At 36.2% G+C, this 16,163-nt stretch overlaps 1 protein-coding gene across 1 annotated transcript in view; it reads left to right on the top strand.

Moving 5' to 3' along the window:
• Rpp20 (ribonuclease P protein subunit p20) overlaps positions 1 to 16,163 on the top strand; it is a 46,993-nt gene that overhangs the window by 14,348 nt on the left and 16,482 nt on the right. Inside the window, exon 2 of the mRNA XM_081737291.1 lies at positions 2,191 to 2,367. Within this exon, the coding sequence (XP_081593417.1) occupies positions 2,212 to 2,367 (156 nt within the window). The 5' untranslated portion in view covers positions 2,191 to 2,211. The remainder of the gene's footprint in view (positions 1 to 2,190; positions 2,368 to 16,163) is intronic.

Here is a 16,163-nt window from a genome sequence, read left to right as displayed (position 1 = left end):
AAAAAGGAACTTTCGATACATGCATATGTTATAACCAGTGGTGAGTAGCAGAAATATTATGAATAAATCATAAATTACGTGTGAAGTTGAAGTGCTGTTTATGCTTCCACATGGACTTTCAGCAGATTACAGGTTTCCAGAAGAGCATAAGAGAAGTGAAAAGAAGTGTTTTATGACTATCGACAATGTGCTGCGAGTTGTGAGTGCACCAACACCTATTGGAGCATCTGCATGGCTACATGCTGTTAGTGAAGAAGACACCAAGCAAGCAAATGATTGGTTCATGTGAAGAAAAAAAAAATCAGTGAAATTTTGTTTCCGAAGACCATTTTAAGTAAGTGAACTTAAAATTTGTGTGTTTCGTAATCGTAATTTCCATTTCAGATTACTTCGGTTTAAAAAAGCAGAGGAGTAGGGGGAAGCTCATTTTACTATTTCAGAGACCATTTTTGATCAAAATAATAAAAAACAGTCAGAAGAAAACTATTGTTCGTTATTTAATGAATGTGAACCACAAACATCATCAAATTGTTGCACTTTTATTGTTTCCAGTGTTGTTAACTGTGACATCAAAGTTAACGAAAAATTTGCTAACTTCTAAAGGCTGCAGTTAATTCATGAAGCATTGGTCGAGAATGGTATTCGGTGTGTTTATTATTCATGTAAAGTTGAACCATCTGACAAAATTTCAGAATTTTAAAATATGATGTTCTCGAGAAAATGGTACCCAAAAATGGCGATTTTTGAAAATTTGACAATTTCTCGAATTTTTTGCGACGAAACGGTTGCACACACAAGCGATACATTTTTTTTTCGGAAAGTGGGTAACTAGGTCTTACCAACCGTTAAAACAAAATTTTAAAATTCGAACCGGAAGTGCTCGAAAAAAATCCGTCAACTTCGACTTTTCAGATAAACTGACGTTCATTTTTTAATTTATGTACAAAAAGATACGCATGCGCAAACCAAACTATAACAGAATATAGTTTATTTATATTCCTATGTATATACCACAACAAGAACTATAACTCTACCTGTCTCCATAGCTGAATGGTGGGACTCCGAAATTGACCATTTTCCATATTTTCTACAATTCATAAATTGTACTCCGCGTCTTTGATGACCCATTACTTGGCGGGAAAATTTTTTTTCGACAAAACAAAAAAAATATAGGTCCCCTAAAAACATGTCTAGTTGCTATAAAAAAAAGTTTCAACAATATCTGAGGTGATGATGGTACAATTTATTATTATTTTGCCTGAGTTGAAGTGGAAGGCACCACGGGTGTCTTTCTATAGAAGATGTTTGATGGATAATCTGTTACTATAATTGGACATGCCCGACAGGCGCAAGTAACTAGACGGCAATCGCCTCCCAGACAAGGGCCAAATCAAAAGGGTGACTAAATGAAAATTTTAATGAAGAGAGAATGTCAGGAGGAAGAGAAAAAAATGTGGAAAGCGTGTGCTGCAACTAATATTCTTGTGAATGGTTACGGTGGCAATCTGCATACATCAGGTTCTTTGGGCGTTTCATTAAAGTTTTGTTGTCACTCTCACTATAAAGTAAGAATGTGTCATGCTAGTTGCAGAGTCATGTTAGTGCAAGAAAAAACAATAGTGAAATCCAACACGCTTCCTATCGTGGAATATAAAAGGGAGCCGAAAGTATAGTGTCCTGACAATACAGTTCTTGAAAGTTTTGTTTCTTGGCCCAGGAAAAATAACAATTTGAAACAGAACATTGGGGGAGGAGAGAATTGAGAATTTGGGGCCAACACAATATGTAATCTGCCGGGACCAATTAGCCAGTCCGACCCTGGACATGCCTAAATTTTTTGACAATCCAGAGACAGGACCTAGTCTCCTTATTAAGATCAGTAGTGGGACATATTGTAATGGTAGTGTGTCCGTCCGTTCGTTACTCCACACGATAACTCTTTTTACAATAGAGCATTTATCTCGGCCGAGTTCGATAATGGAGTCAATCTCTTATCATCTTCACACGTAACTGTGGCTATCCATATCCTGTTTAAAATTTAAAACACACTAGCTTCTATGCAATCCGCACAGTAACAAAGACACATTGGTTACCTATGGTAAGAGGATATGAAGCTTTTCTTATTACAAATTGCCTTTCCGACATGTAGCAGAGTTTATTATATTTTGTGTGTGTTTCTATTTGTTGTAGCTGTGTGAGCAATGCTTTGTAATGGCTGATTCCTCTGCGGACGTAGGGAAGGATGAAGTGAAGAAGCGAGAGAGGATTAAACTTGATCCTGAGGAGTACATTTTAAGAAAGAGGCTTCCTCCACGTTTACCACGCAGAAACAATGATGTTTATGTGACAAATAAAACCAATTTCAAGGTAATGGATTTGTTGTTTAGCATTTGTAGATCAGATAAGCCAGATAAGCGTAGATCTAGAATGTAATAAAAGTTCAGCACTAAAATTGATAACTTAGGGGACTAAATTGACGCATGATTACAAATACAGTGAAACCTGAGTTAACAATCACCTCCATAATATGCACTTTTTTTTGTCCCGATAAAGATATATATGTGGCAAAACTTTCTCTTTTACTAACACAAAGGGCCGCTGCGACTCAGTTTAAGATTGGTTTAAATGGAGAAGTTTTGCCGATAGATGTCACTGCAGTCTTCGTATCTCTCCCATGTATTTTTTACCTTTCACGAAAATTCACGATTTCTCTTACAAATTTCAACCTAGAGTTTTCAAATTTTTAGAAAAGGAACTTTATAATCTATAGAAAGGAACAATCCATGTCGATTTTTTTTTAGAATTTTCTTCATTGTTGAAATGGCTTGATTGTTGAAATGGTTATCTAAATCTTTAACAATGGATCTGTTTCAACAATAAAGAAAATTCTAAATAAAAAACCGACACGGATTGTTCCCTTTGATAGATTATGAAGTTCCTTTTCTAAACATTTGAAGTCTCTAGTTTGAAATTTGTAAGAGAAATTATAAATTTTCGTGAAAGATAAAAAAATACATGGGAGAGATACGAAGATTGTAGTGACATCTATCAGCAAAACTTGTCCCTTTACAATAACCTTAAGAGCGTTCACCTCTGGTGCTTAGGATCCCTGGATCGATCCAGCTCGCGCCAATTGAGCTGTGTGGTGGTGGACAAAGACCGTGTGCGTAACCATTTCATTCATTTCTCATCATCACGGTCTCCTTTAGCCTAGCCGGCATAAACGTGGTACGTAAAACTTAAAAGATTTCATTTCTTGTACTAACACGGGCTGCTTTACTTTCACCCAGCCTTTTAGTAACCTCTTCATAACGGATAGGAATCATTCTCAGTTCATATGTATTTAGGACAGAAAATAGTTTCTGCAATTTGAAAATAAATAAATTTGCGACACAGTACAGAACATATCAAACAAAGACTTGTACCCGCGGGATATACGCTACAGACAGTTATGTAAGATTTTTCCCCAAGAACTTCATAAAACATTGTTAGTCGTGAATTTTGTTTCTATTTTCATTATTTAATAATAATGCATATTCTTAACAGTTTTAGTCTTACTTTTAGCACAAGTCAGTACGGTATGCGAATTATAAGATAATTTTATAGAGGAGTTAGCAAGTATTTGCAAAGAAAATTGTCAGACGTGCAGTATATTTTACAGTATAAACGTTTATAAACACATTTTCCAGCGAGACCTTTGTTTCTTTACAGGGAGTATTTCCCTATTATTCCTTCAATAATTCCAACACCAAGTACACTATTTCAATATTAACCTACATTTACAGTTATAATTATAGTACTTTCTTCACTGTATTATTGCATGCAATTATAGCATGAGCCGTAAATAATATAAATATTTGTGATCTCCCTCCAACGGTCATTTATTTATGAACAAACACCAGTGTCCATTATTCAGAGGTTTCACTGTACTGACTTGGATCAATCCTCATTGCCGGAATTTTCAATGAGAACTCCCAACTTCCTCAGCGATATTTTCGTAAAGCAAGTACTGTACACGTATTACATCACATGGTAACAATCGTTGGGTATAAAAGTGTCGAATGTAAGCATTTCTTCTACTAAAGAAATTGGTACAAATACTTCATATTATCAGTTGCGCCCCTTAAGAGGCTTTATCCCGGCGGCGAAATTAAAATACCGCTAATTGTACAATAATTATGTGATACCTTCCAATAGATAAAAGATAATCGAAATATGGAACAAGAGCGCCCTAAACAATATCATTTTACATGAGATACCGTTATCACGACTTACTTATCTGCTTTCGATTTCAAGCCATTTTGAAAATCGGCATTTATTTTCGCGTTTCTAAATGGCTGAAAACGGAAAGCCACTAGGTGACTTGTGATAACGATACCTCACGCAAAATAATATTGTCTAGGGCGCTCTTCTTCCACATTTCGATTATCTTTTATCTATTTGAAGATATCACATAATTACTGTAAAATAAGCGGTATTTTAATTTCGCCGGGATGAAGCCTCTTACGTACTTAAACATTCATAAAACCACTCTAAAACTTCTCGTGATGTTACTCAAAAGTTTTCTTAATGGTACACATGTACTGTTCGGGGTCACCTTGAGTCTATGAACAGTGCATGTATTTAATAGGTTTTATACTGCTTTTGGTTTATTATAAATGTCCTGAAACTAATACTCTATTCTTTCAGTTTCTTCCTTCATTTATTTTCCCGGAAAATCAAGGACAGTATATCGTATACCGTATCAGTTCAACCAATCTGGATTAAAGTTGGTATGGTGGTGGACCTTAACAAGCTAAGTACACGTATGAAATCTTATGGAGTGCAGTGTTTTGGTTCCCATCAAATTTAAGGTTGGGGACCTAATGACATTTTCCAAAAACAATTTTAGTAAAGATTTGCTTAAAATTAACGGAAGACTACTTTTTTTTTTTTTCGCTATTACGGAACTTGTATTTGGTCTAGGAATTAATTCGTGCGGTTGGTACGCACACATTGAAGCTGTAGTACAAACATAAAATACATAAATACCTTAAGAAAAACATTGTCCATCGCTAGCCACCACTTCCGCCCATCTGTCAGGCAATGTACGGATTCCGTGGCGAAAGAAGTCCTCATCCTTGGAAGCGATCCAGTCAGAGACCCATGTTTCGATATCTTCTGAAGAAGTAAACTGCTGTCCAATCAAATCGTTGTTCATGCAATCGAACAAGTAGTAGTCCGAAGGAGCAACGTCTGGTGAATACGGCGGGTGGGGTGAAACTTCCCATCCGACATTTTCTAAATAGGTTTTGACCGGTTTTGCGACATGTGGGCGAGCGTTATCATGTTGAACAATAAGTTTATCATGTCTGTTCTCCCATTCTGGTCGTGTTCTGGCCAGAGCTTGCTTCAAACGCATTAATTGTCGTCGATAACGTTCTCCATTCATAGTTTCACCCGGTTGCAGCAGCTCATAGTACACCACACCTTTCATATCCCACCATATGCACAGCATAACCTTTGCACAGTGAATATCTCGTTTTGGTTGTGATGGACCTGGTTCACCTGGTTTCACCCAGGCCTTTTTTCGTTTAGGGTTCTCGTAATGGATCCACTTCTCATCACCCGTAATAATTCGATGCAGAAACCCCTTTCTGCTCTGTCGTTGAAGCAGCAATTCGCAAATGGTTTTTCGTCTTTCAACGTCTCTGTCTTTCAATTCATGTGGAACCCAATGTGACATCTTTTGAATCATTCCCATGGCTTTCAAGCGTTTGGAGACTGTTGTTTGATCAACGCCTAATGCTGCTGCAAGTTGTTCCTGCGTTTGACACGAATCCTGCTCGAGCAATGCTGTCAATTCTTCGTCTTGAAATTTTTTTGGCTGTCCAGCTCGCTCTTGGTCTGCCAAGCCGAAATCACCACTTCTAAACCGTGCAAACCACTTCTGACACGTTCGCTCAGCTAGAGCATGGTCACCATACACTTCCACCAAAATACGATGACTTTTAGTCGCACTTTTCTGCATGTTAAAGTAATGCAGCAGGACACCCCGCAAAAATACTTTATCAGGCACAAATTGCGCCATGTTCACTTAACTACAAACTGGTGTTGTTGACGCTTTAATCCACTGCCCTATACTACGAACGATACGCGATGACAGGGGTTTGCAACACATGTGTGGATACACGGAACTGTGGGACGCTCCGTTCGTTGCGCCATCTCTTGTCCATCCGCACGAATTAATTCCTAGACCAAATAATAGTTCACACAATACAATTTTTTCACTTTCTTCTACTAGTTATTTTACACAAAACAAGACGTGAAGGTCGTGGTGGCTCAGTGATAGAGTGTTCATCTCTGGTGTGTGTGATGTCCCTGGTTCGATCCCAGCTCGCGCCAAATGGACTTTGTGATGGACAAACACCATATGCGTTGTTTTTCCCATTTTCTCCCACTTTGTTCGTTTCACTCGTTTTCATTATCACCCCACACGGCATCATCACCTTCATTTAAGCCTACATGGCATAAGTGTGAGACGTGAAACTCAAAGATTTTTTTTTTACTCGAAACAATGATTAGAATTCGTATACAGTACTTCTCCATAATTTTGCCTATGGTACTGTAAAGTAACGAATAGAATGTTTAAACTAAATTGTTATTTGCTGTTAAATGAATATTATTATTAATATAATAATAATAATAATAATGCGGTACTGTGGAAGTTCAAATATTTAAGAACGCCAGTTTTGTTAGTGATAATATGAAGATATATTACTAAAATAAATTTACTTACCGATGGTTTCTGTAAATAATTACGTTTCAAACCAGCATTGGCTTCATCATCAGGTTTTTGAATGAATAAATTAGAAGAAATTAAGGTTAACATTAAAAGGAAAACCTGTCTGACTTGGTATGACCTGTAAGTAAATCAGACAATTTCCTGGCGCAACAGCTCTTAATCGACCATGGCGTATACTAGCCTGCTTGTAGCACTCTTGATTTTGGAGTAATGTGTCGTCCGAACATCAACTCCGTCGTCATTAATACTGGCTTTCTAGACCGAGTTCGCTAATTATTTTTTTCGTGTAACTCACCAATTGTCCTCATGACGCTAGGTGGACGCCGCAATGCCGAAACCCCAGGTGAATACGAACGATCACTCATCTTTCCTCTGACCAGACTGATCGAACGATCACTGGCTGACTTTGCTGATTTCATGTGAAGTGGTATTAAAATGCGAGTAGGTCGTTGGAATGTGTAGTAGATACATCCCAGAAGTAAACTCCAACCGAGAGGTGGTCTTGCTTCTTACATCGCGGAACTACATCCAAAATTGTAGTCCGATTTACCTTTGTCTAAATTTATTTTTATTTGAATAAAAATGACTTCATAATTTTAACTTGTCTATATTTTTAATACAAAAGTGTATATACATTGTTTGCTTTACTAATGTTCATGTGAGTTATTTCATTTTAAATGTTGCTGTTGTCGAGAATTTTATATTTGTATATTTTGCATGTCTTCCGTCTTTTTCTTTCTTTCTCTCACAGGTCGAAGGTTATTCTGGATTTGATTAACTTAATTTTACTCTTTAGAAACGTGCTCCCAATAATGAAAGAAAGGAAATAATAATAATAATAATAATAAACTGCACGGATTATTCTCTGAATATTGATTCAAGTTATCTTTGGACAAAGTCTGCATATTTCTTTCTGGAGTTTAGTTGAATTATTTTGAATATTGTTCGTTACAAAATACCTTGAAAATTCATGTGAAGCCGTCTATTGATGAAAGTAAAGCCTTCACATTTACCTTAAACGGAACAGATGTATAGAGAATTCCAAATTATTTTCTATGAAATTTTAATACACTGCAGTATTTATCTGCTAATATCGAAACTAATAAGTTTATAGTGTTAACCTAAATAGTTCACTGAAATCTGCTAGTTCTGACAAGACCAGTAAAATAATTAGAACTACAACATTCTTTTGTGTTATTGGTAAAATATATTTGAGTATCTCAAAATAACGTTAGCAATAATTGTGCGTGATATCCTTATGTTAATGTATTCAAAACGAATATTTACATTTACTTCCATTAAGATACCTTGATGTAGTCAACTAAACCTCATCTACGGTATCCAACATGTTTTTTTGGGGGGGTCCCGAAACTGATTTTTATATTGATTTGCCAATGTTGGCTTACCTGGTGCTACACGGTTGAAAGTAAGATTCTGAAAGAAGAGATACTGGGTACTGTACGCTGTTATAGATATGTGGACAACATAATTCTCTTGTACAAGGGTAGATTTTTTACTGAATGAATTGAATTGTATACGTAGAAGCTTCTTGCTTACAGTTGGAAAAGAAAAGCAAGGTAGACTGACTCTTTTAGATCTAAATATAAGAACAAATAACAATCAGTTCCTTACTAGTGTCCACCACAAGCCTACAGCAGTACACAATATACATTATAAATCTGCTCATGCTGCAAGTAGCAAAAGCAAATGTTTGAAAGAGTTTCTTTTTACGTGCCATTCGACTTACCTCTAAAAACAGATTTACAGATAGAGATTGACCATTTATTGAAACCAAGTAGTTGAATGGGTACTCAGTCCCATTATTAATTAATTAGTATAACCAGGTTAGAAGGAATTTACGTTCCGATAGACCTGAAACCGACCCGAAAGATATACGAGGTGTGCTCAAAAATACGGTGAATAATTTGATTAGAAACAAAGCTATACGCTTACATGGAATTTGATATAATCTCCTTGAAAGTACTGTCCTTGGCTAGTAATGCTCTTATCTTAACGTTGAATCCATGACTGGAAGCATTTTTGAAAGGCTTCTTTTGGAAGGGCGTTCAACTGCTCTGTCGAGGCTCTCTCAATGTTAGGAATGGAGTCAGAACGTTTTCCTTTAAGCAGTTTTAACTTTTGGGAAGAGTCAGAAGTCGCATGGTGCTAGATCGAGGGCATAGCAAATATGGACAGACAGGAATATTTTTTCGGCCAAAACCTCGCGGATCAAAAGCAAAGTATGACACGGCGCGTTTTCATGGTGAAGAAGGAAGGCATTTGTGCATTTAATTGGCGGTTAAAATGCTTTTCACGGACCCATACGAGATGTTTAGTTCTTCGGAAAGCTCTCGAATAATCATTCGCTTATTTGAACAAATCATTTGTGCCACTTTTTGCACGCTTTTATGTGTTTTTGACGTAGAAGAACGTCTCGATCGTTGCTCGTTTCCAAGGGACTCCTTGTCGCTTTTGAATCGTTCATACCACTTGTAAACAGTCTTTGGTACCACTGTTTCATCGCCATGCACTTATTTTGACATTTCGTGAGCTTCTTTGCGATCTTTTTGCAGCTTAGAACAAAACTTAATGTTGGCGTGCGACAGACACTCGTAACACATCCTCACTTTTCTGCCTCTGGAAGCCAACTAACATGTCACAACTCGTTCAAACTCGACACTGACTGTACCAAAGGTTTAGGCTACCGGGCTTATTAGTTGAAATGGACACAACATCGATAGATGGCACTGTACAATTACATTCACTGCACTTTTTGATCACACTTTGTAAAACAGGTAGAATTACTTATTTTTCGTAGATAGACAAGTGCATTGGATAAGATCTATACGCAAAACGGTTTCCGTACACCTTTGTAATCCCTAAAACCTTAGAAAAGTACATTACCCAATTTAAGAGTTATTACCCGGATCCCAATGAAAAATCTTAATATTTATGAAATAAAATGCAGTTGTCATGATGTGTGGAAACATCTAAGAGAAACAGAACACAAGGTAGAAGTTAACAAAAAATTTTATTGGGGGCCAGAAATGAAGTAGAGAGACACGTATTTGAAAATTTATTTATTCATTAAAAATAAATAAATAAATTTGAACAAGGGTGATTAAGTGATGAATGGGAAGCGGCAATTACAAAATTTTCAGAGCATTGACATAACAATGAAAATAACAGCACGAACTGACAACCTTTCACTAAAGAACAAAAGAGCAAAACAAATCGATTTCGCCATATTATAGCTTGCATCGCCACCATTTTATACTTAATTGTTGTATTTAACAATTTTCCAGCATTGCTCTTCCCTTGGTAAGTGCGTTCCTTTTTTTCTTTCTTCCTGTTTTAATCCTCCGTGACCAAGACTCCAGGAAATCGTCGAAAACTCGGAAGTACAAATAATATTTAGAATTTATAGAAATCTGTAAGTGGAATGATAGAATTCCTGAGCATGGTTTTACATTAAGTGATTTGGTTTATTGTTATTGTTATATTTAGTTATTTTTCTTGTTATATGTTTTCTATTATACTATATTTTGTAATGTAAGTGTGTTTTGTTATTAAACTAACAACACAGATACATCCGAGAGAGGGACACGCAATATTAATTATTACTAGCTGAACCTGCGCGCGCTCTCTACACAGCGCATAATTCACATATGAGCGTGAATCTCTTCGTCATTCCTCACAATATCTGTACATGTCTCTTCACAGCCACAAGTGAAAGACGTCTTGATAAAAATCAGCAAGGGGTACCATAAAGGGGAGATTTTTTTCGATTATTTTTTCAATACCGTATCTCGTACCGTTTGCAAGAATGGAGCCTACCTCCAGTTGGAGTTTCTAGTACATATATATCAGTATTTTCGTTCTTGTTGCATGCAGTATGTAATAAGCAGATACATTTCATACCCCATTAATTATAATGTCATGATATATGGTGTCCATTGGGCAAAACACTCCAAACAATAAAGATTCATCTTAGCCTGGAGAAATTGTTATTCTTCGTTTTTCATTATAGCTATGAAACAGACACCTGTAAGATATACTACCCCAATACAATTGTGTGATGTTGAAATGTACAACTCGTAGGGTATAATGCTTTACTTTTTAAAATTTTCTCATGTACCCCTAAAAAGTGCAATAAAGAAAAATCGACCACGTTTTTTAAATATTCAATTAGAACTGAACAATCTACACAAAATTTGCAATCGATCAGTGAAAATGTCAAAAGAATTGTCCACAAACATATAAACGTAGCATTTTAACATATAGATAGTTTCCCCCACACCAGTTAACAATAGTTACAAGTTTATTTAATAGAAAAAATTAACACCTATTAATTGATTATTATTCGGAATCAAATGGTCTGCTAAGGTTTTAATCTTATTTTAGATTAAAAGATAATTTGAACAATTAATTACTGTAAGAATATATGTATATTATAACAAAACGTTTCAACAAAAATCAATGATACAAAAAATATCAACCACTACAACGATAAATACATGAAGAATTTCTCAAAGACATACCATTTCTTAACTGATTATTACATATCCTTAACAGATTATAACAATTTAATATATATATATAACAATTTAATATATATATCGGGTGTTGCAAAATAAGTGTTACAACTCTTGAGAGATGAATCCTGCCACTGAGACAAGAAAAAAAGTTCTCTTGAACTTTCGGCTATTGGACATAGTTTCAGATCTACAGGGTGTCGAAAGCGTGGGAAAATGACTTTCGGACGCCAATAGTTCGGAAACTATCCAACGTAAAGAGGGCGGGTAAAAAATTCACTGAAGAAGTCATACCTGCTGTATTGAATTTTGCATGTTTCACAATCCTATCATGCACGCGCAAGAGATTCCCCAAAGGAACGTAGGGAGTCCCGGATAATCTGCTAAATGAAAGTTGGTTTAAATGGATATGAATTGATGGGGTTTCTACCAGGTAACGATAATCCGTTTGTATTAAGTCGATATCTGGAACAAATACAAAATGGCGGGCACTTTCCTGCCCGTTGTGTGTGGTTGCATAATCGCAGGCTATGGATGCTGGCCAACAGTGAAGTTCTGAGTATTAAGTGTAGCGTATTTGTACTCAAATGCTCTAGAAAGACATCTGGAGTGTCGGTAGAGCATAACAGATGGAGCAGGGTGATTCACATATGTGGAAACACGTAACGAAAAATGCCCAGAAATGCACTCATACCCAGTAAACGTGAGTTCAAAGCGTCGGAAATGTAAGAATTAGCGTCAAGAACATGAAAGTCAATTCACCAATAATATTCCCTCAAACCGACGCAATATGATGTACACGGTTGCATACCAATAAGGATGCAACAACTGAGGCCAAGTTGAAATTGTGCAAAGTGACTCACTAAGAAACTGGGTAAACTAAATGAATATCTCTAGTGGGATCACATGATCGATATTGAAATGCGGACAATTTGTGTGTTGATATTGACATGTAGCTAGTGGACAAATATGAACATGTGCCACTACTGCTGGGACACCGTCCCACGTGGGAAAAATAGGAAAATAACTACTCGGGTTCTGAATCTGAGGCCGTGAGCTCCCAGTAGGATTGGAAACTGCGACGACGTGAGCGAAAGCGAGCGCTCTAGCCCTGAGGCTCGAGGTAGCCTGACTTTCTCCGTATACATTTCTTTGAGGAGTACCCACTTTGTTTGGCAAGCGCTCTTGTACAGCCTCCCGACATGCTTGTGTGTTACATTTTGTTACTCCTGCTGCACAGTTGTAAACAATCAGAGCTTTAAGACGTTTCTTCCTATTTCTCATGTCGTTTTATTTTCCATATGTATGTTGTTCCAGCTGCAGTGTTACATGTGCCAAATTGGTTCATTTTCGTCTTTGTCTTGGCATGTGTACTGTGTGTAAGATACATATTTCTGGAGATATTTTGATATCGAGTACGTCATATGTCCCAGAAGACGTGAGACATGATACAAGTTTGTTATTTTCACGCTCTATCACAATTTGAACCATGGATTAAGAGATTTCTTTTCATATGTGTCGACTGTGGGACAATGTCCCAAACAAAGTGGGACATTGACACAATCTTGTTCTAGTTACGTTCTACCAAAAAGTACACCAGATGTAATAGCAGAATGTACAACGTTATTTTCCTAGTTTTTGCATGTGAGACGGTGTTCCAGCACTAGTGGGACATGTTGACATTTGTCCATTAGCTATATGTCGATATCAACACACACATTGGCCACATTTCAATATCGATTATGTGATCCCACTAGAGACATTCATTTAGTTTACCCAGTTTCTTAGTGAGTCCCTTTGCACAATTTCAACTTGGCCTCAGTTGTTGCATACTTATTGGTATGCAACCGTGTACATCATATTGCGTCGGTTTGAGGGAATATTATTAGTGAATTAGTTTTCATGTTCTTGACGCTAATCCTTACATTTCCGACGCTTTGAACTCACGTTTACTGAGTATGAGTGCATTTCTGGGCATTCTTCATTACGTGTTCCACACATGTGAATCACCCTGCTCCATCTGTTATGCTCTACCGACACTCCAGATGTCTTTCTACAGCATCTGAGTACAAATTCGCTACACTTAATACTCAGAACTTCACTGTTGCCCATCATCCGTACCTGGCGATTATGCAACCACACACAACGAGCATGAAAGTGTCCACCATTTTGTATTTGTTCCAGATATCAACTTAATACAAACGAATTATTGTTACCTGGTAGAAACCCCATCAATTCATATCCATTTAGACCGATTTTCATTTAGCAAAATATTCGGGACTCCCTACGTTCCTTTGGGGAATCCCTTGCGCGTGCATTGTAGGATTGTGAAACATGCAAAATTCAATACAGCAGCTATGACTTCTTCAGTGAATTTTTTACCCGCCCTCTTTACGTTGGATAGTTTCCGAACTATTAGCGTCCGAAAGTCATTTTCCCACGCTTTCGGCACCTTGTAGATCTGAAACTATGTCCGATAGCCGAAAGTTCAAGAGAACTTTTTTTCTTGTCTCAGTGGCAGGATTCACCTCCCAAGAGTTGTAACACTTATTTTGCAACACCCGATATATATATATATATATATATGGTGTCTACTGATACTGGAAATACTTGAATTATACTGGAATTTAATTTTGATACTGGAAATACTGGAATTTTGATCCACATACTGGAAAAATCATGAAACTGGTGATTTGTCAACAATACTTTTTTTTTTTTTTTTTTTTTTGTAATTGTTTTAATAGTCTTAGAAACAATTTTGTATCCATTGAGATTGTAAATTTTTTCAGCGAAGAGTTGTATACATTTTGTAATTAGACATTTAAAGCAGTGGGTGGAGTGGAGGGCTGTGAGGAGAGTTAGGAGGCCCTTTAAAAATTGTTAAAAAATCATTGTATTTAAAAAAAATCAAGGTTAATTAAATTTATTAAAAATAAAATATTGTTTTGATGGTAAAATAATTACAAACCTGAAATCAAGAGTGTGATTATTCCTAAAGAATTTTAAAAAATCATTGTATTATGTACAGGAATTTTGCTGATAGTTATACTGAATATACTGGAAATATATTGGAATTTTGAAAATGAAACTCAATAGACACCCTGTATATGTATCTGTAGTAGAGTTCCGAAAACTCGGCACTTGATAAGCCGGTAGTCCGGATAACTCGGTCACATTCTGGCAGGGCGACAAAATCCCGTTTGCAGACCCGTTCAAGATCATTGTCGGGTCATCAGGTAAATTACTGTACAGTGTGTATTCATTAACTTTCATTTTCGTGTATAGTAAGGGTCTATGCCTTCAAAAAGTGCGTACTTTTCCCTTGTTTAAGGGTAATTGGGCAGTTTATTCTCTGTTATATTCTCCCGTAGCCAATACATACAAGTAAAGTACTGTATTTTGTGAGGAAACATTAGTACTTACTCTTTTTAAACCCCATTCCCGATAATCAGGCATTTTCGCAAACTTGGTCACCCTTTGGGGCGCATTAGACCGAGTTTTCGAGACTACTGTATTTACATCACGCCTAGATAAGAATAGTAACATACGGATGAATATCATACTTTACAATTTATTTTAGCTTTATTACAACCTTTTTAGTTTTATAGATCTTCTGGTATTATTCTATATTTTCATCGTGCTTACGTTAGATTTACATTTTTAGGAGTCTTTTTTTTTTTTTTTTTTTTTTTTAACCATTGTTTCTTATATTCGGAGATATTTTATGAAGAACACGTGTATGTCATTTCCGTCTACATGTTTTAAACAAATAGCCGCAAATGCTGACGTCCTTTTTGAACATACAGTTAGTCAATCGTTTGTTTAGTTGATTGATTGATTGTACATTTAATCAGGGGTGAAAGTGGAACTGAAAAGGTGGGGGGACGCATGACGTCACGCTGTCCCCCGTGCCTATCTTTACTCATTGTAATATTTTAGAAAGTGAGGAGACGGCACAGATATTTTCTTAAAGTGGGGGGACGGCATCCCCAACGTTCCTCCTCACCTTTACCCCTGCCTTTAAATTTGAAAATGCTTAGAAGAAAAAGTCAATCAATTGTTTGGTAAAAAAATGAGAAGGAAAATAAGATTTTTACAAAAATTTTTAGTCTTTGCACTGCCCCGCATTTTTAGTAGCATCTTTGCAAAATTACAAATTGCTTTTACCCATAATAGATAAGATATCAAAGTTTCAACTTAACACTTCCAACGCTGAGCCTTTAAATAAGGCCCTAACCAAAAATGCGGGGCAGTTGTGGGTTACTTTGACTTTTCATAAAATGAGTTCTTTGCATATGACGAATATATGTATATGAATGCAAAATGTAGTCCTTCTAGTTTGAGAAAATAAATTATTTTTGACTGAAATGTTTAATATTATTATATACTGAAATAAGTAAACTTTTTTTTTCGTTAGTTGTAAAAAATTGAAAAACGCTATTTTATTTTACATATACTTGCATAAAGTTTTTTCAAAGCAAGAGTTTGAGCAGCAATTAAACAAATAAAGCAGGAACACGATACATATAAAATATGTGCTGATGAGGAACTTCTGTAGTGAATAGGATAATAGTATTAAAAATCAGTGTTGCTAGCTTATGTAAAGACTTTCACATAGAGCCTATATGAAAGGTTACTTAATTCAATCTAAATATTGAATTGTAGATCAAATTACAAGTTGTGGGGTTGCAATGTGGATTATTTATAGTAAAGATCCAAAACTGACAACAGTATGGTAAATTGAAAAACATGGAGAAACGCACGAGCTAATATGACAGACCGTCACTGACAAACATATTCTTTCCTTGCTCTTACCACTTCTCTGATTCCCTTTCTCTGAACAC

The sequence above is a fragment of the Thermobia domestica genome, chromosome 13 (genome assembly GCF_964235325.1).
Source record: "Thermobia domestica chromosome 13, izTheDome1.hap1.1, whole genome shotgun sequence".
NCBI classification, from domain to species: Eukaryota; Metazoa; Arthropoda; class Insecta; order Zygentoma; family Lepismatidae; genus Thermobia; species Thermobia domestica.
Note: the sequence above shows the minus strand (reverse complement) of the source record. Positions and strands in the feature narration are given on the sequence as shown.